Genomic DNA, 27,167 nt, shown 5'->3' with positions numbered 1-27,167 from the left:
CTGCCAGTGGCAGCTACTTCCTGCTGCCAGCTGCCGATTTTTCGCTGAACCCCTACTGCTATAATCAGTCCGTGCCCAGGGCACCTCTGCCTCATAATCCGTCCCTGAGCACATGGCACGTGTTTCAAATGGTTGACAGCTAACTTAAAGTTCATCTATCCCAGTCTGCATGACGGATGCAAACAGTCCATGAGGATGAATAAACATTGCTTAATCTTAGCTTTGTTGAGTGCATGGAGTTGAGCCAAACTCATCATGGTTCGGTTCTGTTCAGTTTAGTTGGGCTGAACTGAGTGCAGTTGAGCAGAATGGAAATGCTGAGTTGAGCTGAGTCTTAGTTACACAGAAGCATCTGATTTGCAATGAATGATGGATTTGCACTGAAAGCGGATGAACTAACAGGTTACATGTGTTGGGCAATGACACACAATGACGTGCTATTTTGGTAGGTTACTTCAAATGTTTTCGTATGCAGTATTTTAACACTTTTGTGGTCAGAAAATGCCTTTACCTGCAGGTGTTGAAGTTAGAAAGACCTTCACTTCATGCAGCTACATTTCTGTTTTGTTAAGGCCTCCGTTACTGTTTGTACTTTGGCGTGAAACCTAGGCTGCATCCAAAAACTGAAAATTTTGTGAGGTGCCTTCGTGCAAAAATGCTGCCTGCAAAGTCATTTCTCATGAAGCAGCAAGTCAGCTGCCTAGCTTTTCGGATGCAGCCCTAGTGTGTGAGTGAGCAGTTCGAAAAGAATCGATTCTGCTTCAATAGCTTTTGTGACCGATTCGTTGTAAAGAACTGACTCAAAAGAATGATTCCTTTGCGAATCGGACGCTGCTTGTTCAGATTCTAAGCAGTCGAAAGAAAACGCCGGATATGCGATGTTTGTTGAAAAGTTGCCCGGAAATATAACGATTATAAGTCATCCCTACCACGTTATTTAATTTAGAACTACTAAAACAATACTAGAGTTTAAAAACTAGTAATGTTTCCACTTTATTACTGAGATAAATTAAGCTTCACTGCCCCGCGCTGATGGCTGTTAAGGGAGGTAAGAATAGTAGGCTACTTAATGTGCCATATTCATTCATTCATTCATGACTAAGCATTATCTCACCCTAGTATGTAACATATTAGATTTTATTTTTAGCTAATGGTGTTGAAAAAAATGTGGGTGTGGGAGCAGCAGCATAATAATTCAGGTTAAGAAATGTAAATACAAGCATCTGTAGCTTGACATCTATGTTCCTCGAGGTTGGGTAGGGCCCCTGAGAGCTTGTCTGCTTGCCTCTCCAGCTTATCAGCATATCCAAACTGGAGTCAGTCCAACTGTTAATAGACTCACTTTCTACATTGATGCCTTGCTGCCTATCGGATGATGCTGATGTCAGTCAGTTATAGATTAACTACAGAACGAATGGACCGTGGCTGGTTATTACAGTAACCTCAGCAATGTAAATGCACCTCACTTTTGAATCAGCATTTTACTATCTCTTGTCTCTAGCCATTTGCCAGCTGGAGTGACATAGTGTCTATGGGCTTGTATGCTTAAATCAGGTCACTAAATGCATCAGCATCTTGAAAGATACTATTGCACTGGCCTTAGATTTGGCTTTACGGAGAGCTTTAAGGTCTAGAAATGCAGTGCAATGGAAACTATGTACCTCTGCTGGAGGTACTGAAAGGGCTGTAAAGATAACTTGTAAAATGCCTATCACTCTGTTCATCTCATGTAGACAGAAGATAAATATACTCTAGAAAGAGAGAGGATATGTCAAAAAGAAATACGGTTTATAGAAAAATGAAAAGAGGAAGGCAAACATAGAGAGGGGTGAGGTGTGTACTTGGTGTTCTACATCCTTCCTCTCTACTGGGAAACTGTGTCTGTGTTCCAATACACGTCATACATCTTATCTCACTGAACAGGGTAAGTACTCACATATGTGCACATACAACAGTCCAGAGTCCAAGTACAGAATGGCACACCCTCTCTCTGTCAGAACATCTTACCCATCATTCTTCAGTCTTATTTAATCTTTTTGCCTACACCATTTTCTTTTCTCTTTTTATCAGTTGTTTTGCTATGAATGGGGTGTCTTTCCCCTTGCATTAAAAAAAGACTGCTTAAAGGTAAATTCTTTCAGAATTTACTTACCCATGTTATTCCAAACATGTATACATATTTCATCTTTGTGGAACACAAAGAGAGATATTTGTGTGTGTTTTTTTTGTTCTACACTATGAAAGTCAATGGGGTCCAATGTAGTTTGGTCCCATATTTTCTGTTCTGCTGAAGGAAGTCATACATACAGGTTTGAAACAACATGAAGGTGAGTAAATGAGGAATTGTCATTTGAGTCAGCTGTGGCTTTAATGTCAGCGGTTCTTCTCAGATATTTAGAAGCAGTCTCTTTAACTTTTTTTTTTTTTTTGACTGGACAGGTCTTTGTTTCCCAAAAAGCATGGTAAGCTTAAGCAGATCCTGATCATTTGCACCTTAGAAGCCATTGGGAAACAACCTTGGCTTGAGAAAACTGATCCAGTTCAGCTCTTCCTTTAAATAGTAGTTTACTATGTGTGCTTGACTGAGTTGACTATGCAACATTGCGCAATAGGTCTGTCACCCCAGCATGTAGTGGTATAGTAAAACGGAATGTCCTACAGTAGTGGTATTGGCATCGGTTTCATAACCATAGTACAGTCAGAAAAACAAAAGTGCAAAAATTGTACCACAGCTCGTCACTGGGGCATTTTTTCTGACGGTGTATCTTGGCATAAGTTAAGAATTAAGTCAAGAATTAAGAATTTCTAAACTCCTAAACGGGATATAAAAACTCGCAACCATAGAAGTAGCTTTCCATTTAAATGCCAAGATTTTGTAATTCTATATTCACGGTTGTAAAATGGTTTATTTGTGATGAGGGCTTCAGACAGAATGTGATTTTTGCCTAAAACTATAGTGGCAGTTCTAAAGTTTTACTTGAGTTTAGATTTAGAGGTGTTGGTCTTGGTTAGAACAAAGCTCACCTAGATTTATGTGTAGTTTTACTTACTGCAGCAGGATTTTTTGCAGGCGCCTCCGCTGACTTGGTAAATGAATGTCTAGGTTTTGTGCCCCTCTTCACAGTTAGTACAAACACAAGGAATGTATTTTGTATTCAATTTTAATTTACAATGCACAAAACCCCAGTATACATTTATGTAAAAAAGCAAGTTGCCCAGCAACCCTCATACTTAAGCAAAATATGCCAATCAAATATTCATGAAATATTGACTTTAGTCAAATTAAGAACTTTTATACAATAGCTTTATTTTAGCCCAGCCTGATACAACAATACAAAAAGTATGCAGTCGCAGATTCGCTATTCCTCTATAGAGCATAACCTTTAATTAGTTGTTCAAATAGTGCTAATCATGCATTGCATTTCATGCTTATTTTAAATGTTTAAAACTTCAGATATAGAAAATGAAAATATACAGTAGAATTAAAGATGCTTCATACATCTTATAAGATTGCCTTGTCTTTTCTAATCCTCTCCTTTTTAATTTCCTCCTAAACAGGAATATAGATCTTAAAGGCTATCTGGTGAGGCTATGACATATAGCCTGAGGTACAAAAGTCTATCTACAGCGACTCCAAGAACACAGCTCTATGAGACTCAATGAGGGCAAAGGTCATGGCTGCTCCATTAACTTTTAGAAACACCTGCAGCTGCAGATGTAAATTCACACATACTTCTCTGAGAATGACAGGGAAACAAAATGGTCATTATTTAACATAGATAAAAAAGCTTCTTCAGATAAGGAATTTTTCAATGTAACTCATAATTTACATAATTTAATAACTTTAGGGCACGTCAGGTGATGACTTTCAATGTTCAGCACCAGTCATTCTAAATCTTCTCAACAGTATTTACAAAGACAGAGTTACTGTTATGAAATAATTTGTTAATTTACCTACCAACACCCTAACATATACACTAGAGCTATTTTTCTACTCTATCTGTTCTTCTCCACCCTTGTCGAAATTGAAGGCTTAACTGTAGGGATTTAAGGACTACTGGTAATGCAGACACTGTCTGGAGTCTGATGCAATATGTTTAGTCTGTCTTGAGTCTGTTACCATAGATACAACAGTGTATTTGCTATAATAAGACATGGTCAACAAATAAGAGATTGAATCAACCCAAGCTGACAGGCAAATAAGCAGGAATACAAAATAGGTACTCTTTGCTGTTGAAGACATCTTTACTTAATTCCAACTCGTAATGAATAATGTTACCATCTGTTAGTTTAATTTCTGAATCCTTTCTTTAGACATTAGAGTGGAGTGATGGAACACATTTACTATTATTATATTTACTGTTAAATCTTCGTCACCTGCTTTTGCCAGATTTCAAAATTGTCTATCGAGGAGCTTTCACAGTCCTCCAAGACACTGCAAAGTTTCAAGACACTGAAACATGCTGCTTTACAAATGGAAGGCAGATATTAAAGTTATCTCATGCACATCAAATCAGAGCGTGGGTTGAACTTTTCTGTGGTTGCTATGGTGATTGTAAAATTCTGCATGAGATATAATACAAGTGGAAAAGGAAACCGAATATGAGTGTACAAACTGAAGACGCACAAGTTAAACACTGCAGACAGTACACATTCCAGGAACAGTAGGAAGAAAAAAAAAAAAAGCATAATGATTAAGTAAAATGATTTGCCTAGAGAACCTCCACACAGCCCACAGCAGAGCACACTGCAAACCAACATCAGGCCCTCACTGGCTGCCATTACTGCCACTGTTGTTGTTGTTGTTGCAGAGGTCTCCGGGGCCTCCACTAGAAGCAGGTGGCTGCACATTGTCTGCGAGGTTGTGAGCATGCTCTAGAAACAGGTCTTTGAGCACACTCAGTTCTTTGCTAAGCAATTTGATTTTGGCCTCCAGTCTCTCATTCTCTTCCTTCAGCTCATTGACACGCTGTTGGGTGTCCTGTGCCTTCTGCTTGCTGCGCATGCGGCTCTTCTTTACGGCCATGTTGTTGCGTTCTCTCCGTTGGCGGTACTCATCGCTGTTTTTATCCATAGAGGACTTCTTCATCTTGCTGGGTGGTGTGGCCTTACCCCCACCTCCGGGACTCACTGGGACTAATTGAGGAACCTGTCAGAATTAAAATAATGTTATGCACTGCATAGTAATGACAAGCAACCACATACCTAATAAACAGGTAGTTAGCAGTTTTGACAATTAGGTTGCAAATCTTCTACAAATCTTATTCCTCCAGATTGTGAGAAACTGGATGCCCTTTACGAATACATCCCATGGTTTAAGCACTGCAAAATGACAATACAATGCTTTTACATAGTCATGAATATTAATATTCAGAAATTAACAGTTAGTTTGTGTGTACCTGCTGTAGTCCTGCTTGGTTCAGTGCACTATTATGTGGCTGATTCTGTATAACACTAACGCCGTTCTGATCTGTGCTGGATATCTTCTGTTGCAACTGCTTGCTCATTTGGATCCACTTCCACTGTCTTTCTCTCTCCCCCTCCGACCGGTGTTGTCGGACTTCTCAGAGCTGGAGTTGGTGTTAGCTGGTATTGTGAGAAGCTGAATGCCCCAAAATGCAGCCGTGTGCCTAAAAAACAGACAGGATGGAGAGAAATAAGTTAGACAAAGTACTCTGCAAACATCAGCATCATACTCCATCACACTTTGCATAATTTGATGCAACACAATTCCCACCTGAGCAGATGCACCGCGCAGAAACGCATTATTTCAGCAAAATGCCGCAACACCTTAAAGTCGGGTCAACCGCTTGTGCTCATCCGTTAGCGTTATGTTGTTGTAATCCGACAGTGCTGCCATGTCAATGTGCATATGTGGCACATTTTCTTTCTCTCCTATGAGCGCGAGCTCAAGTGTTGCCCGCGGTTGCATCATCGCTCGCGCTCCCACCCGCTCCTTTGTACACGAGAGAAGGAAACTCCGTAGTCATGCAGAAGAACTATGCCGAGCTAAAGTTAACATTTTAAACAAAAGCCAGAAGAGCGAAGCTACTGTAAAGCAATTTAAAGTTTATTAGTGGTGTCATTTTAAAGCCGGGCAGTGTTTTGAATCATATCTGTCTGGTTACATCATACACGGAACTGTGGGAATGAAGGGGAATACCACTGTATTAAGTTACTTTAAACAACAGTGTGCCTAACTTTCATTAAAAATGGCCGCAGATCCGGTAAATTAGTATTGTAATGTATCGCGTAACGCTCCCGATGCTGACAGGAGTGTTTCTTTAGGTGTCTGTAGCCAGTGAGATCTACTGGAGGTTAGCAGGTTTGCTAATTAGCTGCCACATTCCTAACCATGACGTCAAGCGTCTAACAATGAACCGAGAGCACAGACATGCTGCTTTCGACATAAAAGTTACGCGAATCAAGGATAATGCGCCACAGTCGATCGCGATCATGTTTAATCGTGGGTTATGAAGCTCTCGCTGGCCTCAGATCCGGGAGTTGAATGTATTTTGCAATCGAGTGAGCGGCACGGATCCTCTCAGTTAGAGAGCCATCGTTTAATTCGACAGTCTGTATAACTATCTTACATTATACCCACTTACCTTGAAAACGCTCGAGGCGTATAAGTTATCCACTTGAATTAATAAAGAATTATGTCCTCTTTGTTCACGGAAAAATAAGCACAGGTTGAGGTATTATTGTTTGGTAAAGCGGCGCTGGGAGTATTGCGAAATCTTGTGACCATGTAGGGAAATTTGCTCTGGCAACCAATCAAATCAGAGGGTTGGGAAAGATGACGAAATGCACTGTTTGATTGACATGTCACTAAACCAATCAGGTTCGGGACGTTTCCATGCAATGAAACGAGATCAGTCAAGAATACTAAACAAGTCAACACTATACCTCTCATTTTAGGGTTAACTTTTCTAATTTTATTAAGAAATCTATTTTATAACGTCTGTATAACCCCCAAAAACCTTTTGGTTACTCTTTGAATAGACCCTTCTCACTTTAAATTTATTATTAATTTGTTACTAGGCCTATTTTGCGCCAAATTTTACATTCATAAATGTACATTTTCAAAGACAACTCCTTTTTTATTTTTTAAAAGAAAGATTTTAAACTCTTTAAGAAATTAATAATTATATTGCATGTAAGACTCTTATGGTGTGATACATATATGCTAACATAGTTTGCTTTGGATTAATGTAGGCTATGTAACCCTAATTGTCTTTTGTATTCTACCTTTGTACTTGTAATTGTTATTCTTTTACTGCATAATAATAATACTAATATTGTAACATTTACATTTAGCACTTTTAGCCATAGGACGGGGGGTGGGGGGTTAGAGTATGTGGCTTTATCAGACACTTGCACTTAACATTTGATGAAAATCAAGCTCAAATGGCGTTAACAGTGTTTTTGACCAGCGAATGACGGAGATCTGTGTTTTGTCTATCATTACAACGGCAGCATTTGAAGTGCATCGCCTTATACGGTTTCATCAATTTACAGGTTATTGTAGCTACAGTGGGGCAAATAAGTATTTGATACACTGCCGATTTTTCAAGTTTTTCCACTTACAAAGAATGGAGAGATCTGTAATTTTCATCATAGGTACACCTCAACTGTGAGAGACAGAATATAATAAAAAAAAAATCAGAAAATCACATTGTATGATTTTTAAATAATTAAATTCCATTTTATCTCATGAAATAAGTATTTGATCATCTACCAACCAGCAAGAATTCTGGCTGTCACAGACCTGTTAGTTTGTCTTTAAGAAGCCGTCCTATCCTCCACTCATTACCTGTATTAATTGCACCTGTTTGAACTCGTTACCTGTATAAAAGACACCTGTTCACACACTCAATCAATCAGACTCCAAGGAGCTGTCTATGGACACTAGGGACAAGGCTGGGATGGGCTACAGGACTATAGGCAAACAGCTTGGTGAGAAGGCAACAACTGTTGGCGCAATTATTAGAAAATGAAAGAAATTCAAGATGACTGTCAATCTCTCTCAGACAGGGGCTCCATGCAAGGTCTTGCCTCGTGGGGTATCAATGATCCTGAGAAAGGTGAGGGATCAGCCTAGAACTACACGGGATGACCTGGTCAATGACCTGAAGAGAGCTGGGACCACAGTCTCAACGGTTACCATTAGTAACACACTACACCGTCATAGATTAAAATCCTGCAGCGTGCGCAAGGTCCCCCTGCTCAAGCCAGCACATGTCCAGGCCCGTCTGAAGTTTGCCAAAGACCATCTGGATGATCCAGAGGAGGCATGAGAGAAGGTCATGTGGTCAGATGAGACCAAAAGAGAACTTTTTGGTATAAACTCCACTTGCCGTGTTTGGAGGAAGAAGGATGAGTACAATCCCAAGAACACATCCCAACCATGAAGCATAGGGGTGGAAACATCCTGGTTTGGGGGTGCTTTTCTGCAAAGAGGACAGGACGACTGCACCATATTGAGGGGAGGATGGATGGGGCCATGTATCGCGAGATTTTGGGCAACAGCCTCCTTCCCTCAGTAAGCGTTGAAGATGGGTCGTGGCTGGGTCTTCCAGCATGACAATGACCCCGTGTTGCCCAGCGACAGCCCCAAAACCTGAAAGATCTGGAGAAGACCTGTATGGAGGAATGGGCCAAAATCCCTGCTGCAGTGTGTGCAAACCTGGTCAAGAACTACAGGAAACATCTGACCTTTGTAATTGTAAACACAGGTTTCTGTACGAAGTATTAAGTTCTATTTCTGTATTGTATCAAATACTTATTTCATGCAATTAAAAGGAAATTAATTATTCAAAAATCATACAATGTGATTTTCTGGATTTTTTTTTTTTTTTTTTTTTAGATTCTGTCTCTCACAGTTGAGGTGTACCTATGATGAAAATTACAGATCTCTCCATTCTTTGTAAGTGGGAAAACTTGAAAAATCGGCAGTGTATCAAATACTTCTTTGCCCCACTGTATATGGGCAAGGCAAGTTTATTTATATAGCACATTTCATGCACAGTGGTAATTCAAAGTGCTTTACATAAAAGAAAGTGAAATAGACATTAAAAATCAATAAAAACAAGGAAATTTAAGATGATATAGAAATTGATTTAAAATGAATTTAAAGAAAATGATTATACATAAAATCCATTGCAGTCAGTTCGGACATATAGCACAGTGCTCATTCAACAAATGCACAGTTAAACAGATGAGTTTTGAGTCTTGATTTAAATGTGGTTAATGTTTTAGCACATCTGATCTCTTCTGGAAGCTGGTTCCAACTGCAGGCCGCATAATAGCTAAAAGCAGACTCCCCTTGTTTTGTGTGAACCCTTGGTATTTCTAACTGACTCGATCCTAATGATCTGAGTGGTCTGTTCGGTTTATATTCAGGGAGCATATCAGCAATATATTTAGGTCCCGGGCCATTGAGTGACTTATAAACAAGTAAAAGTACTTTAAAATCAATCCTAAATGTAACTGGAAGCCAGTGTAAGGACCTGAGGACTGGTGTGATATGCTCAGATTTTCTGGTTCTAGTCAGAATCCTGGCAGCAGCATTCAGGATGAGCTGCAGTTGTCTAGGGGTGGTGATGGCGCAGTGGATAAGACACATGCCTTTGGTGTGAGAGACCCGGGTTCGAATCCACTGTGAGACACCAATGTGTCCCTGAGCAAGACACTTAACCCCCTAGTTGCTCCAGAGGCGTGCGACCTCTGACATATATAGCAATTGTAAGTCGCTTTGGATAAAAGTGTCAGCTAAATGAATAAATGTAAATGTAAATGTCTAATGGTCTTCTTGGGAAGGCCGGTGAGGAGACCATTACAGTAATCCACCCTGCTGGTGATAAAGGCATGAACAAGTTTCTCCAAGTCTTGACTGGACACATCTAATTCTTGCAATGTTTTTGAGATGATAGTATGCTGATTTAGTTACTGCTTTGACATGACTACTGAAACTAAGGTCTGTCTCCAGAATCACCCCAAGATTTCTTGATTTTTAGTTGTTTGACCCCAAGAGTCAAGGTATGCATTCACCTTGAGAACTTTGTCTTTGTTTCCAAATGCAATGATTTCAGTTTTCTCTTTGTTTAACGGAAGAAAGTTCTGGCACATCCAACTGTTAATTTCATCAATGCATTGGCAGAGGGTGTCAATGGGGCTGTAGTCATTTGGAGATAAGGCTAGGTAAATCTGGGTATCATCAGCAAAGCTGTGATAGGCAATTTGGTTCTTCGACATTATCTGACTTGGGTGCTTAGATTTTCTTGTCATTTAATACACTTGGCTGAGACAATTCTTGCACTTTAGTCTTCTGGAATGTATTGTGATTGTCAGCATACCACGAACAACTTAAGCATATCAAGCCAAATAAAATGTGGTTATTAACTACTTGCTTATAATAGAGCACCAAATGAGTTTGGGTGTCCTGCATTACTTAGTCACAAATTAGCCTACCCTAAATTATCTGCCCTCCCAAATCCTTTGGTTCCATTTTATTTAATTTCTTTTTCACCTCTTAATCTTTCATTTAGAAATGAATGGACATTTTGGACCTAATGAGAGGATTAATTTATTTTGATATGAAATACATTACATGTAACAACCTGTTATGGCTCCATATGGTAATTTCTAATTTTGATATAAAATAGGGTAGACCAAATCAGAAAAACGTAATGTATAACTTATCTGTTGCTGACTACATGTCTCGTGGCCTCTCGTCTCATTCTTTCAGTTGTGGTAAGTGCCAGGCTCTTGCTGTGACAATAGAGGGAGCTCCCAGACTGCGCACGCACAGATTAGCGCCGATACGCGCGCTCCAACTCCAGCGCATGCAATTCTCAAGATTGTTGTGTGCTCTCCAGCTTCTCTCACACTAGGTGAGACGTGTGCTGCACTGTTTGTTTTGGGTGGTCGTATTCATTGCTGTGCGCAAAGATTCTCCCAAGCGCTTAGAAAATAATGGATGGTACAATTCTGCTGCATGCGGTCAGAGGAAAATAAAAGAACAAACACACCAAATAAAATACACAATGGTAACAATTTTTTTTCATTAGATTCACACACACACACACACAACATTGTGGTGGGTGTTGTCTTTCTTTTTTGTGAGATTTAATGTGGATCCGAACTTAACTGGCTTAATTTACTCATTTATCAAAACAGTTTCCTATGGCACAGCCTATTAAATATAGGCTCCATGGCGCGTTTTAATGCAGGCGAGTCTTAAGGCAATAGCAATGTTTTCTTTTTTGCTCAGTCTTTCGTTCTTTGTCTCGTTTATGCCACAAACCAATTTTTTTTTTACTAGTTATATAAAGATGTTTCTAGTTTAGCATTTATATTTCATTCATATAGCCTAATATCCGTTACATATAATGTCCGTACCCGTTTTGCCATAATTGGTCTCATGCCAGTTTAGTCTGCGCTCAATTTTTCCCTCATGCATTGAGAATTTAAAACATGTATTTCAGTTCCTACCTCCAAAGGCTTACAATACTAGACCTTTTGAATCTCAAAATCTAATGAACAATTCAAATGGAGTGTTAAAAACTAAAAATTCTTAGAACATTGTTGTTATTTTATTTAAAAACATTATATTATAACTTTTTATTAATTATATGTAACGATCGCGTACTATTTCACCTATAATTCAATAGTAATGATATTTGCAAATACCAGGTCGATTTCAGTGCGTGAGCTGAGCCATCGCGCAAAGATCACGCAGAGAAGCATTAGGCCCGCCCTCCAAACTCCAATGCATATATAAGTGCACTCAGGAAAGTACTTGACAGATGTGAAGCTCACACGCTGAGGGTGTAAGTGTCATTTTAAAGGAGATCTGGTGTGGTGTTTCAGCCTTTACACTCAAGTCCATTTTATACGGCCGGGTACACAGCCACGACAGGCTGCGCGCTCGCCTGTCCCGAGAACTTGGAGCCAGCGCGGCATTCTCCGGTACTGCGAACAAGCTGGATTCCCGGAGCTCTTCACCATGTCTGGCGGGTTTTAGATACTCCATGGAGCAAGCAAACCTCTACGAGGTCGCCCCACGGCCACTGATGACCAGCCTTGTACAGAGTCAGCAAAACCCCTATACCTACAAAGACACAGCTGGAGACCTAAGCGAGATCTGCGAGAACGAGAACTCCATCGACATCAGCGCCTACATCGACCCTTCTGCCTTCAACGACGAGTTCCTGGCTGACTTATTCCACAACAGCTCCAAGCAGGAAAAGCTCAAGCTGGCGAGCGGAGACTACGAGTACCCCCACGGTACCAATGGCACACCGGGGCCCCCGCAGATGTACGGCTGCCTGAACGGCTACATGGATTCTTCCAAACTAGAGCCCATCTACGACAGCCAGGCGCGAATGAGACCCGTGGCCATCAAACAAGAGCCCCGGGAGGAAGATGAGCTCGGCCACTCGATGCCACCCACATACCACCACTCTCAACACCACGCGCCGCATCTGTCGTACCTGCAGCACCAGATCGCGCACTGCGCGCAAACCACCATGCACCTCCAGCCGGGTCATCCCACACCTCCCCCGACGCCCGTACCCAGTCCCCATCACCAACACAGCCACCTGCCTGGGGGCTCCATGAAGATGGGCGATCGAGGGAAATCCAAGAAACAGCTCGACAAGAACAGTACCGAGTATCGGATGAGGAGGGAGCGCAACAACATAGCCGTGCGCAAGAGCCGGGACAAGGCGAAAATGCGCAATGTGGAGACGCAACAAAAAGTGATCGAGTTGTCGACGGATAACGAGAGACTGCGCAAGAGGGTAGAGCACCTTACGCGAGAACTGGAGACGTTACGGGGCATCTTCAGGCAGCTTCCCGACGGCTCGTTTGTCAAAGCCATGGGCAGCTGCGCCTAACGAAGCGAGCTGGACTTTTGAAGTAACTTTTGCGTGATTTTTACGTCTGCTGGATAAACGCTGACACATTCTCAAAAGTGTTTCTATAGGAGCCAGGCAGCTGCGGTATACACGTGCCTTTTGTATAAAAACAAACGATAAGCTCATCTCTTCACACATTTGGACTTGGCTTGTTGTAGGTGTAGTCCTGTTAAGAATGTGTGTGTGTTAGCTACGCGAAGCATTATCAGTGCAGCTAATGGGCATGATTTCACCCTGTCAATCTACTTTTCATGTTAAGTTACCAGCTTTCGTACTCCCCTGCCCCCTTTGGGTTACATACGAACCTGAACTACACTTTGTAGCAACAAAAAAACTTTCCTGCCATGGCAGGCTGTATTCCCACCACACCTGTTGCTGCACAATATTCACTGTATGATATTGTTGATTTAAACTTTTTACAGGGGGTGGGGTGGAGTTGTTTCATGGGCGGCAATAGACAAATGCCAAAGCATAGGACTGGAATTGTATTTTTTTTTTTTTTTTTTTTTTACCGTGGTAGGCTATTTGTCATTCATAACACAGACTGTATGCACTATGTCGTTCAAACTCGACCTGATGATGCATTGTATTGTGAACATTTTGCCATGATTTGTGTACTGATCTGTAAAACGCCTGTCAGTATACGCTTTTAGAGTAAACGCTTTGTATTTATGCAATATAAATGATAAAAATGTGAAAGGGTGCATATCTTATGCAATGTCTGTTGCTGTCATGAGAATAATTCCGGTGGACGATCACCGTGTGCTTTGTCACTGGTTTTGCAGTGAAGTCCTGTCTTGCTCGGTAAGCGTGTGCATTTCATGTGAACGTTTTTTGTTTTTTGTTTTTTGTACAACAACACTCGAGCAGAGGAGACCGCTTTCAGTGCCTTTTGAGTTTTCCCTGTCTTCATCGTCATCACTGACTGAACCTTTGGACAGAAATATACAGCAAGGAAAAGGAAGCACTTTTTTTTTTTACAAACGGCATATTGCAGATGTTATACGAATGTTTAATATGTTTCTGTTTTAAAATGAACATTATATATAAATATAAATATATATATATGCCAAAACTTATGAATTAAAACATTGTCTTACTTATGTCTTGTGCGTTGCCTTTTCATTTTGAGCAGTTTTTATGTGTAAATATTTTCAGTAAATTTTTCACTGTCTGTCGCCTTCGTGTCTAGAATAATTTCCTCACCGTCGTGTTCTTTCTTGAATTTTTTGTGTAGCAACCCCACTTGACACGTATAATTCGTTTCTACACCGACAGGTGGCGCTCAAAAGTCGTTTGAGTCCAATATGCACATATGCACATGCCAGAACCAGAACTAACTGGAATAAGACTAGTATAAAGAAATATGTTTACAGGTTAAACGATAACTTCCACATTATTACGTAAATACAGGAAGGCGTTTCCAGAAGGATCCATTCAGCTTCAGGCTCTTAGAGCGTCACAGTTAACATTCACTCAACCCTAATTCACTGTGCTAAATATTTACAGTGAGCTGTAGCACTTTCAATAGAGATCAGACCGTAAAAGATCAGGGTTTGTCTAAGGCACTGATAAGGACTTGTAAGTAGCACTCTCATTGATAAATGTCCTTGCTCTCGGCTCTGAATTGACCAATTTATCCTTAAATGAGTGTGGAGAGCTACTGAGAGCTTAATTTCTCCTGAGTACACTTTTCAGGGCAGGGAGATGGAGAGAGAGAGAATGAAAGAGAGAGATGGTCCCTCTGACCTGTGGAGACGTGTTTCACTCCATTGTTGTTAATTGAAATGTCTTTACATTATCAGCTCTGGAATGATTGAATCAATAAATCAGCCCCCATTCCAAACCTCTGTTGCAGATAGAATGATGGCACACAAGGAATCTGCCCCAGCCAGGTTCAAGCATAGGCTAGCTGTCAGGCCAACTTCTTTCAGTCTCTCGTACTTGCTGCCAAGTCTTTTTCCTCGTTCAGCTTCACCTGTGAATGATCTGCTTTGTCTCACACTGCTTCTGTCATAATTCAGAGAGAAGTTCCTGTACACTTCCATTACACCAAATTGCCGCTACACCAAATTGCCGCCAAAAACAAATCATCAGCCTTTAAATCTGCCTAATAATATTTATTCTGAATTGGATAAAACATTAATGGGGAAAGTCCTGATACTGTGCTAATATTTCTGAGATTCGTCAAACTTAACGGCAACAGTACAACCATACTGGAATCTGAGCAACAAGTTAATAGTAGATTTCTAATGTTCATTTGTAATGCTTTATTATTTAAAATTATAAAGGCTTATTCTGACACCATTTTAGTTATAATTGTAATCAAATGTTTGGATAAAAACAAGGTTATTTTGCTAAGCAATTGTGCTGAGAGACTAATGTAACTTTCATAATAAAACAAATTAGGAAATTATGTTGCCTCAGGTTGATTAACACTGGATGATAACTATAATGACAACTATAAAGTTTTAATATTCACAGAGGTACAATATACTTGAAATCACTGAAATCATTTTTTTCAAGATGATGAATGCTAAAAGCATTTAAAGTGGCAGACTACATAACTGTGCTTATGGGCTAATAAACAGAGCATTATCATCCATTGGTGTGGACGCCAGTAAAGTTATCGTTATACTAATCTTTCTTGGTGTGAATGGGTTATTATAGCCTATTGCAGCAGGACCTCATTTGCACCGCATTTTAAATGTAAAAATCAAAAGCCATATATTGTGTATTTAATCTATGAAATCTTATTACTAGATTCAAAAGCTAAAACATATGGTGCTACAGAAGCAGTTCAGGGAATGTGTGGGAATAAGGTCCATAGGGCAAGTAGATGGCCTCTCTCCTCCCTGAATGGAATACATTAAAGCATCACGCTAAAACCTGGATGCTTCCTTTGCCATCTTATTTCCTGTAGCTGTGAGAATTCTCCAATGATTCACTTTTGTCTTTTCTCGGTCCAATATTTGTCATGTTTGAGAAAAGCCAAACCTGTTCCAAACTTGACTTGAAGTGAGCTTAATGTGTATTTTTATGCAGCTGTGTTTCATGTTCGCTTTTGCAAATTCCTTTGTTGGGGTGTGTTGTTTTTACCTCTGGTCAAAGATATTGAGAATGTCTAAGATGAAAATTGCAAGAGCCAAGTGAGAATAAGTGTGTTTTGTTTTGTTAATCAAGGAAAATGCATGCACATAAAAACCTGTAAAATTTGTAAAAAATCAGCACAGCTACTCTAACTGGAGCCAACTTGATGTCCAACCGTTCAGCATTCTGTTGTCAGTTTTCTCATGTGGATAAATGCTAACATAGGAGCTAATTTGCCAAAAGCTTAGTATTCAGCAACCACTATTCTTATTCAGTATCTTATCATTAGCTGAGGAAGTATGTGAAAACAAACAATATGATAAATTCAGTACAAATGAATATGTGTGTGTAAGTATGCATGCGAGTCTGTGTGTTTAACCACCTTATTTGATAATGCGCTCTTTCTTGTTTGTCGTCTGACAAAAGTTTAACCAGACCTTTGAGTGAAACTTCAGAAGCCAGAAACGTCTCCCCGTCTCTACACTCCAGATACTCTCCTTCAAATGAGATATGCGTAATACTTTCTCACATTTGAGTTTGAGTTTCTGGTATAGTACAAATCCCTTTAGTATCAATATGATTTAAAATCCCCGTCTAGAGCTTTCACCAGCTGCCAGCAGGCCCAGAAATTTCACTTTGGGCCCAATAATAAATATACCCCACAAAAACCTGAGCCCAGTGCAATAGAAGGACGTAAATCACCGTTTGTTTGCTTAGGGATGGTTGGTAGAAGTCTGGAACCTGGACTTGACAGTTGCCAAGACAACCAAGAAGAGGTTAAACCACAGAGAAAAATCACACAGGATCTAACCACTCCCACCGCTCTCTGTCTTTCTCTCTGTGAAGTAAATAAATGCTTTTGCTCTTTGCTGCGAGAATTTTCAAGATAAAGATTGATTGTAGAAAAACAGGGATCGATGCAAAAACAGGGATCTTAAGTTAATTGAGTAACATTTTTCAGCAAGCTCTTGTTTGCTTTTTTGTTTTACATCTCATTTATTCCTGGCTTGTTTTCTCGCCCTGTTCAGGAGATATACCAACTCTTTTCAAGCCATACCTCACTGCAATTTATTGAGGCTGTTACCTATGTCACTCTCTCTCTCTCTGTCACTCTCTCACTTTCAGTAGTTTGCGTGACCTCAGACTGCTAGTGGGAAGGGTGCATATGTGCGAACTCTTATACTATATTATATTATATTATATTATATTATATTATATTATATTATATTATATTATATTGTACAGTTAAAAAATGCAATGACAGCCCCACTCAACAGAACCACACTAGATGCCACAGAGTACATCTAATCCAAAACTTATCTCTGCTGCACTGGTTTTGGCGTCACTTTTGTGGTTGGTGTATGTACAACAATTTGCTCTGCACCAATTTGGTACAACAGCTTTGTCACATTGAGTGTTTGGCTCACAATTCAGGGCATAACTAAATAAAACAGGCAGTTTAAGGACAAGGAAAGATTACTGTAAGGGGTACTTTGGCATGCAGAGGACTAGGGGGCTCGTGGGACCATGATCTGGCCCTAGCTGTAGAGATCTCCATCATGAATAATTATCTTTGTCTTGCTAGTCATTACTCAATCATTACATCCATTTTTGCTTAAATGTCTTAGCAGGTCACATGATCGGAAATTGCTGTCAAAACAATTATAAGTGTAAAAAAACCTCAGTTTAGTGTTTATTTTAGATGATATGTTTTTATGAGTAATATTTTACATTTCGTCAGCCTATATCCTAAAGTATGTACTATAAAGGTTCTCGAATGAATCCAAGAATCAGTGTAATAATGGTTTGGATTTAAACAAATTATTGAATTGGCTAGAATAATAACTGGTTCTTTTTTTGATAAGTGGATTGGAAATTTATGTTGCCTATACATTTTTGCCAAGAAATATCTATACAGCACTTTTTACTTTACTTTTTACATTTATTTCATAATTTATATATATATATATATATATATATATTGTTTATATATTGAAAAATGTGTGTGTGTGTGTGTGTGTGTGTTATTGAATTCCATGACAGTGATCTAATGTTTAAATGTGTTTGTGTGTGCTTGTGTTTCAAGTAAGAAAATATTTGCGTTTTGCATGGTTACATCACAGTTAAAATTTTCTTTTGAGAATCGTTGGGGCAAATTCTAAAACAAAAAAGTAGAAAATAAGATGCTTGGATTTGGTGTACAGCCCAGACTTTGGCAAGGGTGCTAAACAATTTCAGTTTCTCTTTTACTTTCTCTGATATCACAAAATGAAACTAAGTTGTTTTATTTTCCACCTGTGCACTTGGGCTATTATATTTTGGCAGCCACTGCCCTCTCTTCTCCATTCTCAAGGCGTTTCATCTGCGTCAGACCATCACACACCCCCTAAGCACACAGACTTATTAGAACAGTGTTATTTTCACAGATAAATATGTAGCTCTCTCAGTCTGGCTCTCGCATTGGCCACACCAGCAGCTGAAATGGAGGGATCTTTGGAACTGGATTCAGATTAGATTGGCATCTGAATGCTGGTGATGTGATTATCAAAAAGCAGAACAAAATAACACCTTTGTTTCCTTTGAAGAACTTCAAATGTGTTTTAGATTGTTGGCAAAAACAGTATTAATACTTTAATGTTAAGTATATTTTCAAGTTAAGGCACAGATGTGCCAGTGACCCCCCCCCCCCCCCCCCCCCCCCATATACGTATCAGTCAATATTGTACAAATATATTACAAATATATTACAAATTCCAGAAATGTTGGGACATTTTTTTAATTTGAATAAAATGAAAACTAAAAGAATTTCAAATCACATGAGCCAATATTTTATTCACAATAGAACATAGATAACATAACAAATGTTTAAACTAAAAAAATGTTACAATTTTATACACAAAATGAGCTCATTTCAAATTTGATGCCTGCTACAGGTCTCAAAATAGTTGAGACGGGGGCATGTTTACCATGGTGTAGCATCTCCTCTTCTTTTCAAAACAGTTTGAAGACGTCTGGGCATCGAGGTTATGAGTTTCTGGAGTTTTGGTGTTGGAATTTGGTCCCATTCTTGCCTGATATAGGTTTCTGGCTGCTGAAGAGTTCGTGGTCATCTTTGACATATTTTTCGTTTAATGATGAGCCAAATGTTCTCTATAGGTGAAAGATCTCGACCAGTTCAGCACCCGGACTCTTCTACTACAAAGCCATGCTGTTGTAATAGCTGCAGTATGTGGTTTTGCATTGTCCTGCTGAAATAGACGCCGTCTGGAGGGGAGCATATGTTGCTCTAAAACCTTTATATACAGGTGCATCTCAAATAATTTGAATATCGTGAAAAAGTTTTTTTTTTTTATTGTAACTTATTTCAAAAAGTGAAACTTTCATATATTCTAGATTCATTACATGTAAAGTAAAACATTTCAAAAGTTTTTTGTTTTAATTTTGATGATTAGAGCTTAAAGCTCATGAAAGTCAAAAATCCAGTATCTCAAAATATTAGAATATTTATATTTGAGCTTCATTAAATAACCATCCCTACAGTATAAATTCCGGGTATCTCTTGTTCTTTAAAGCCACGATAATGGGGAAGACTGCTGACTTGGCAGTGCTCCAGAAGACAATCATTGACACCCTCCACATAGAGGGTAAGTCACAGAGGGTCATTACTGAAAGGGGTGGCTGTTCACAGAGTGCTGTATCAAAGCATATTAAATGTAAAGTTGACTGGAAGCAAGAAATTGAGTAGGAAAAGGTGCACAAGGAACAGGGATGACCGCAAGCTTGAGAATACTGTCAAGCAAAGCCGATTCAAACACTTGGGAGAGCTTCACAAGGAGTGGACTGAAGCTGGAGTCAGTGCATCAAGAGTCACCACGCTCAGACGTCTTCAGGAAAAGGGCTACCAAGCCACTTCTGAACCAGAGACAATGTCAGAAGCATCTAACCTGGGCTAAGGAGAAAAATAACTGGACTGTTGCTCAGTGGTCCAAAGTCCTCTTTTCAGATAAAAGTAAATTTTGCATTTCATTTGGAAATCAAGATCAAGAGTCAAGATTTTTATTTGTCACATACCCAATTATACAGGGTATAACCAGCAGTGAAATGTGGGTCAGGTCCGCTCCAAGGACAGTGCAATTATAAAGTATACAGATATTAAGAAAAAGAAAAGTAGAAAAAATAAGAGAATAAATATAAATATAAATGTGCAGGTCAGTATGTTGTTGACTTAAATAGTAATAAGAGGAATGTGCAAAAAGAATGTGCAAAAAGTTGTCCAGGGTATTTAAATAGCAGCAATATAAGATATAGAAAAATTATGAATAGCTATTGATATGGTGATATTTACATGGAGTCATGTGATGTTATGGCACGGAGTTAGAGTTTAGGAGCCTGATGGCCTGGGGGAAGAAGCTCCTCCTAAGTCTCTCAGTTTTTGCCATCAGGCTACGGAAGCGCTTACCAGATGGAAGCAAAGTGAATAGACGGTTACCAGGGTGATTAGAGTCCTTGATGATCTTGACAGCTCTATTTTTGCAGCGTTTGAGGTAGATGTCCTGCAGAGAGGGGAGAGCAGACCCTGAGATGCACTCAGCTAAGCGCACAACTCTCTGTAGTGCTTTGCAGTCCTGATTTGAGCTGTTCCATACCACACTGAGATGCACTGAGTCAATACACTTTCTATGGTCCCTGAATAGAAAGTTTTCAGGATTGCTGGTGAGACCCTGAATTTCCTCAGCTGTCGCAGATGGTACAGTCTGCCTGGCTTTCTTAACCTGTGTTTGGATGTGTGTAGTCCAAGTCAGGTTCTCTGAGATGTTTACACCGAGGTACTTGAAGCTACTCACTCTCTCCACAGGGGTCCCACTGATCATAAGAGGAGTGGTCAAGGTCTGGAGTCTGGAGGAAGACTGGAGAGGCACAGAATAAAAGCTGCTTGAAGTCCAGTGTGAAGTTTCCGAAGTCAGTGATGATTTGGGGTGCCGTGACATCTGCTGGTGTTGGTCCATTGTGTTTTATCAAGTCCAAAATCAATGTACCCATCTACCAAGAGATTTTGGAGCACTTTATGCTTCCATCTGTTGACAAGCTTTATGGAGATGCTGATTTCCTTTTCCAGCGAAACTTTAGCACCTGCCCACACTGCCAAAACCACTTCCAAGTGGTTTGCTGACCATGATATCACTGTGCTTTATTGGCCAGCCAACATGCCTGACCTGAACCCCATATGGAATCTATGGGATATTTTCAAGAGAAAGATGAGAAACAGTCGATCCAACAATACAGACGAGCTGAAGGCTCAATAGTGCCTCAGCAGAGCCACAGGCTGATCGCTTCCATGCCACACCTCACTGATTCTGGAGTTTTTGTGCTATATTTGTGCCAAGTATTGAGTGCATAAATAAACATACTTTAAAGAACTTTAACTTTTCTGTTTGGCAAATGCTTTTTTTGATTGATCTTAGGAAATATTCTAATATTTTGAGATACTGGATTTTTGACTTTCATGAGCTGTGAACTCTAATCATCAAAATTAAAACAAAAAACTTTTGGAATGTTTTACTTTACATGTAATGAATCTAGAATATATGAAAGCTGTTTTGAATTTTTTTGAGATGCACCTGTACCTTTCAGCATTCATGGTGCCTTCCAAAACATGCAAGCTGCCCATACCGTATGCACTTATGCACCCCCATAGCATCAGAGATGCTGGCTTTTGAACGCTGATAACACGCTGGAAGGTCTCCCTCCTCTTTAGCCCGGAGGACACAGCGTCCGTAATTTCCAACAAGAATGTCAAATTTGGACTCATCTGACCATAGAACACTTTTCCATTTTGAAACAGTCCATTTTAAATTAGCCTTGGCCCACAGCACACGACGACGCTTCTGGACCATGTTCACAAATGGCTTCCTTTTTGCATGATAGAGCTGTCAATGACAGAATCATGCCGATGAGTGATGCAGTGTCGTCTGAAGGCCCGAAGACCACAGGCATCCAACAAAGGTCTTCGGCCTTGTCCCTTACGGACAGAGATTTCTCCAGTTTCTCTGAATCTTTTGATGATGTTATGCTCTGTAGATGATGAGATTTGCAAAGCCTTTGCAATTTGACGTTGAGGAAAGTTGTTTTTAAAGTATTCCACAATCTTTTTACGCACTCTTTCACTGATTGGAGAGCCACTTCGGATCTATCTTTACTTCGGAGAGAGACTGCCTCTCTGAGACATCCCTTTTATATCTAATCATGTTACAGACCTGATTTCAATTTTTTTTTGCTTTTTCAGCCCTTTGTTGCCCCCGTGCCAACTTTTTTGAGACCTGTAGCAGGCATCAAATCTGAAATGAGCTAATTTAGTGGATAAAAGTGTAAAATTTTTCAGTTTAAACATTTGTTATGTTCTATTGTGAATAAAATATTGTCTCATGTGATTTGAAAGTCTTTTAGTTTTCATTTTATTCAAATTTAAAAAATGTCCCAACATTTCAGAAATTTGGGTTACACAAGCAACTGGTCAAAGGTTTGGGTTTGATAAGATTTTTAAAATGTTTTTGAAAGAAGTGACTTATGCTACACAAATGACCGTGAATTTAACGGTAAAAGACTGTAAAACTGCTGCAGTAAAAACCTGTTAAATGGTTAACAGTAAGTTCCCCTACTATATACAGTGAAAAACTGGAACTGGAATTTTACGGTAGTATACAATTTTTTTGGAAGCGAAAAATAACTTTTAATTTACAGTGAATAACCGTGTTACATTTTAAATTTGATGTTTTTTTTGTTGTTGAAATAACTATGTTTCTTAGTTTTTTTCTTATCAGTTTTGCACATCAGGGTTGTATGTTACATCTAATGTTGTTAAATTAATGTTTATTGCATTATTTCAGTGTATGTTACCTTTATGGTGTTTAGTGTTTAGTGACACTGTGCACCTTCTATATATGGTAATATTTAAAAGCTGCTTGTCTATCACATGGTTCATCATGTGACTTTCTCATCACCACCTGCTATTGGTGGTTATCAGTGTATTACAAAGGTACAAAATAGATTTCAGTACTTCAATAGGGTGGTATATTAATATTATATCAGTTAATGAAATTACAGTATTTAACTGCCAGTTCAAGCCGTAAAACCTAAAACGTCGCTACCGTATTTTTTACGGCAAAATTCTGTCAGCCACAGCTGCCAGTTTTTTTTTTACCATAAAAAAGATGCAGTTTTTTTACCATAAATTTTACGGATTTTTTTTACAGTGTATGAATTTTGAATAACACCCATAATTTAGTAACAACGTTAAATGTAATATTTAGTCAAGTAAATTTAATTTATATAGTGCTTAATTCGAGACAGATTGCTTCAAAGCAGCCTTACTCTAATACCTTGAGCAGATTTTACAAAGAGAATTTATCTTTTTTGCTTGTTTTGATTATATCTTATTGTGGCGGGAGGAGCTAACGACAGACACAGTGGGCGTGGCGTCAAGCCTCGGAGAGGTTTTTATTAAACAATAAGGGATAAAATAACGTGTCCAAAGGGAAAAAAAGTGTCCAAATAAACGGGGAATCTGGTGTCCTCGTTGTGCCGCGGGGCTTGTGCAGGAAGGTAGTGTTCAGAAGGGAAGGGTCCAGGGAAGGGGCGGAGTCCGGTGGCCGCACGCGCTTCCCTCTCGGGGCCGGGAGCGAGTGGCGGCAGCGTCTCGTGCGCGGCTCCTTCCATCTCCTTGGTTCCCGGCGCTTCTGGGGGATTCGACGGCCCGGCATCCTGGCCCGTCAGCCGTCTCACGGGTGCGGCAGTCCTCCTGGACGCACCCTTCCTGGACCCACGAGGACACCAGCGTGCATGCACGGGGAAGAGACCGGTCTCCCGAGGAGAGGCGCGCTCGGCGTTTAAACGGCGGCGGTGATGAGGCTCTATTCACGTCAGGTGCGCCTCATCACACGCCGCCAGCCCTGCGTGTTCAGCGCCCCTCCTCTCTCACACACCCACTCCCGTCGGGAGCCTGGTGAAGGGCGGCGAATACGGGACGGGGTGGTGATGATGGACAGGGGGGAGGCAGCCGACTCGTCACACTTATGTTGTCTAAATTCACTTGTGACATTAAAATTTGTTTAATACCATCTATTTTTTGCAGAATTTTAAAATCAGTATCAGTGTTTACCAGCTTCCTACAGTAATTAGACTAGACATATGTCTATTGTGTTTGATAGTGGATTAAATCTAGTTAATCTCAGTGTGTATGTCAAAGATACATATTGGGCATTGCCAGTATTAATATGCATATGCCTGACAGTGCTGAATGGTGCAGTATAATGCAGAGTGATTTCGGTTTTGTTTTGTAACCATGCTTTTTGTTCCTTTCACGGCAAAGTGCTGTGTGAAGGCCTGATAGCATCTCTTGTGGTTTTCAGTGGAAGACTTCTTAAATGCATTCTCTTGGCTGTGACATGTACCATGGTTGTATGGAACTGCTTTCAAGTCCTGCCCTGCTGTTCTGGCCTGATAGAAAGATACGCACTAGAGCTCTTGTGGTGTTGCTGGCGTGTGTGTGTGTTTTACTGGCTTGGTTAATAGTTTGAAACATTTTATCTGATTCATATAAAAGTTAACACAACATTTGTCTATTTTTCTCCCAGAATCACGAGTATTGCTTTGAGTGGTAATTATTTTAGTTGCAGGATAGGTTTTGTCTGGTGAGTTTCAAAGACCGTAGAAAAATGAATAATTAAATTATTAATAGTGTTAATTGTTTGAACGATACTGAAGGCACTTTGTATGTGTGTGTGTTTGCTGGCAGGAACCAAAAGATGAAAGCCTGCTGAGGTCACATACTTGTTTGAATATGAGGGTAGTTTCCAATGGCTGATTGCTCTCTCTGATAGGTAAAGGTTTCTCATCTATAGTGGCATTTCTGATGCCAAATGCTGCTATAGTTTAGTGAGTCACTGCTGCCAGTTCTCCCTTTGATATGTGTGACTGACAAAAGCGTTTGAGATTTTCAGGATAACTTCTTGTTACTGAACTCAAATTGTTGTCAAGTGTTGGAAGGACATGTGATATGAATCAATGTTCCTCCCAGGATTTGCGTATTTTAGTGGTTCCACAGTCTTACTCGTACATGAATTATAGATCTTCTCACAGCCTTCACAGTTGCACTAAATTGACATGTGGTTTGGATTCCCCTCTCTTTTCTCTCACTCGCTCTCGGTCTATGTGTTATCTGCGTGTGTTTTTGTGTGAGTGTACCTGGGGGGTCTATAAGATTGAGGATGATGGCTGAGGAGTTCCACATGTCTTTTCTGAGTGAAATGATCTGATGAGATTTTTGCGGTCATTGTGGATTCTGCTGTTTTGGACTGAAAACAGAGCTGTCCCTCAGGACAGCCCGTTATAATCAGATACAAATTAGAATTTCATCTGAATGAGGTCAATCGAGTGACTTCAGTTAACTTGCAAAAGAGATTTAATAGCCTAATGTGACTTTCAGAGATTTACTGGCTTAAAGTGGCAGCTATCTTTATTTTTCCCTTCATTTTGGTTCAGAAGATGGGTCTGCCATCTGCCTTCTCTGCCAGTGTTCACAGATATGTGCCCTGACGGGGTTAATTTTTGGGTCAATGATGTCTCCAAAATAGGAAGAAAAGGAAAATCTTTAAAAAATCTAGTTTAAAACATGTTGGTTTAATATGGTGTTGCACAATTTTCGAAAAACGAAACGTTTCAGTTTAATTAAGAACAAAATTCTTCTTATGAAATGAATTAAGAACATGTATAGGTTTGGGGTTGGTGAAGGTAAAAAAGCGGAAAACATACAATATAATTCAGAAGTTTGGGGTTGGTAATATTTTGAAAGATGTTTTTCAAAAGAAATGCTCACCAAGGCTGCATTTATTTGATGGAAAATACAGTAAATGTTGTGATATTATTGCAATTTAAAATAACTCTTTTCTATTTTAAGATTTTAAAATGTAAATTAATTCCTGTGATGGCAACGCTGACTTTTCAGCAGTTTTCAGTGTTACATGATCCTTCAGAGAGCATTCTAATGATGATTTACATAATGAGAACATTTCTTATACTATCAATGTTGAAAACAATGTTGCTGCTTAATATTTTTGTGGAATTGCATCCTTGCTGAATAAAAAAGTCACCATATTTAACTAACTTTGTCTTGTCATAAAAAGGTCAAACAATCAATTGTTTTTAGATTAATTGTGGAAACGGGTTTGCAGGGGTAGAATTAAAAAACATACTTAATATTTAACTTACTTTACGTGTGAATTGCATTTTTAATTTTTTGCGTTAATTCATAGATAGGACAAAAATGAGCATCACATCATCGCATCACCTTTTTTTCTTCTTCGTTGTAACTTTTATGATTATCAGTGGTCACAAAGTACTCCCACAGAACAGTGGTCACAAAGTACTCCCACAGAACAATTTCATATTAACATGTTTCTTGAGATATCAGTTCACTATAACTGTTCATGCTGTAATAAAAATAAAATGATACAACCAGATCAGACATGAAACCCCCTTTACAGTGAAGCTTTTATTACATCTATAGGGATTTCTGAGAAGCACTTGCTGTATTACAGAGTGGTCCGTTGGTATGAAGCCATACCTCAAATGTGGCTGTTTATGTACATGGTCAAGCATAGACGTGTAGCATAGTTTAGGGGAATTTGGACAATGGCTTGTGAATTTGTCACTAAAACACAAGTTGTCGATTTTGATGTGAAAGCACACAGTTCCACATATGGCTCCAAAATGTAGCCGTTTCCAACTGTTGCCTTCAGATCCAGAAGCTTTGTCGGGAGATCTCGGATTTCGCGTGTGTGAGTATTGAGACTTGTTTCAAGTGAATATTTCAAAGCCATGTAGCTCTTTAAGCCTCAGCTTTTATGTGCCTGGCAGGCACAGAGCATTTCTTTCTCTGTGGGTAAGCCTCCTCACTTTCAGAAATCAAACTTCACCGTAACCCACCAGCCATCCAATACATCCAGAGGGTCCCTTCTTCAGCACGCCGAGGTGTCAGAGCCCCGTCACACATAATCGTTTTTAACGAACCTGCCAGCACAGCTTCTGACCACATTCTGCCCCTGGTTGCACGTAGCTTTGTGTACTTAGCCCCTGGGATTTGAGGGGTTTTGGACTATG

At 39.7% G+C, this 27,167-nt stretch overlaps 2 protein-coding genes across 3 annotated transcripts; one reads left to right on the top strand and one right to left on the bottom strand.

Moving 5' to 3' along the window:
- Nucleotides 1–3,151: 3,151 nt before the first annotated feature.
- On the bottom strand, nt 3,152–6,779 carry LOC306869133 (CCAAT/enhancer-binding protein gamma-like). 2 transcript variants are annotated; one of them, XM_079415754.1, is made up of 3 exons: nt 6,609–6,779; nt 5,400–5,630; nt 3,152–5,149 (listed from the first exon to the last, which is right to left on the bottom strand). In XM_079415754.1, the coding sequence occupies exons 2-3, from the start codon at nt 5,505–5,507 to the stop codon at nt 4,769–4,771; spliced, it is 489 nt and encodes a 162-aa protein (XP_079271880.1). In that variant the 5' UTR covers nt 5,508–5,630; nt 6,609–6,779; the 3' UTR covers nt 3,152–4,768. The 2 variants fall into 2 exon arrangements, with proteins under 2 accessions (XP_079271880.1, XP_079271881.1); XM_079415755.1 differs by lacking the exon at nt 6,609–6,779 and adding an exon at nt 5,738–5,946.
- Nucleotides 6,780–11,811: 5,032 nt separating this feature from the next.
- LOC306872488 (CCAAT/enhancer-binding protein alpha-like) lies at nt 11,812–14,019 on the top strand. The gene has a single exon (XM_079421063.1). The coding sequence runs from the start codon at nt 12,036–12,038 to the stop codon at nt 12,900–12,902; it is 867 nt and encodes a 288-aa protein (XP_079277189.1). The 5' UTR covers nt 11,812–12,035; the 3' UTR covers nt 12,903–14,019.
- The last annotated feature ends 13,148 nt before the right edge of the window (nt 14,020–27,167 follow it).

This window comes from Barbus barbus, assembly GCF_936440315.1.
Source record: "Barbus barbus genome assembly, chromosome: 1".
Classification (NCBI taxonomy): Eukaryota; Metazoa; Chordata; class Actinopteri; order Cypriniformes; family Cyprinidae; genus Barbus; species Barbus barbus.
This window is presented reverse-complemented; position numbering and strand designations above follow the sequence as displayed.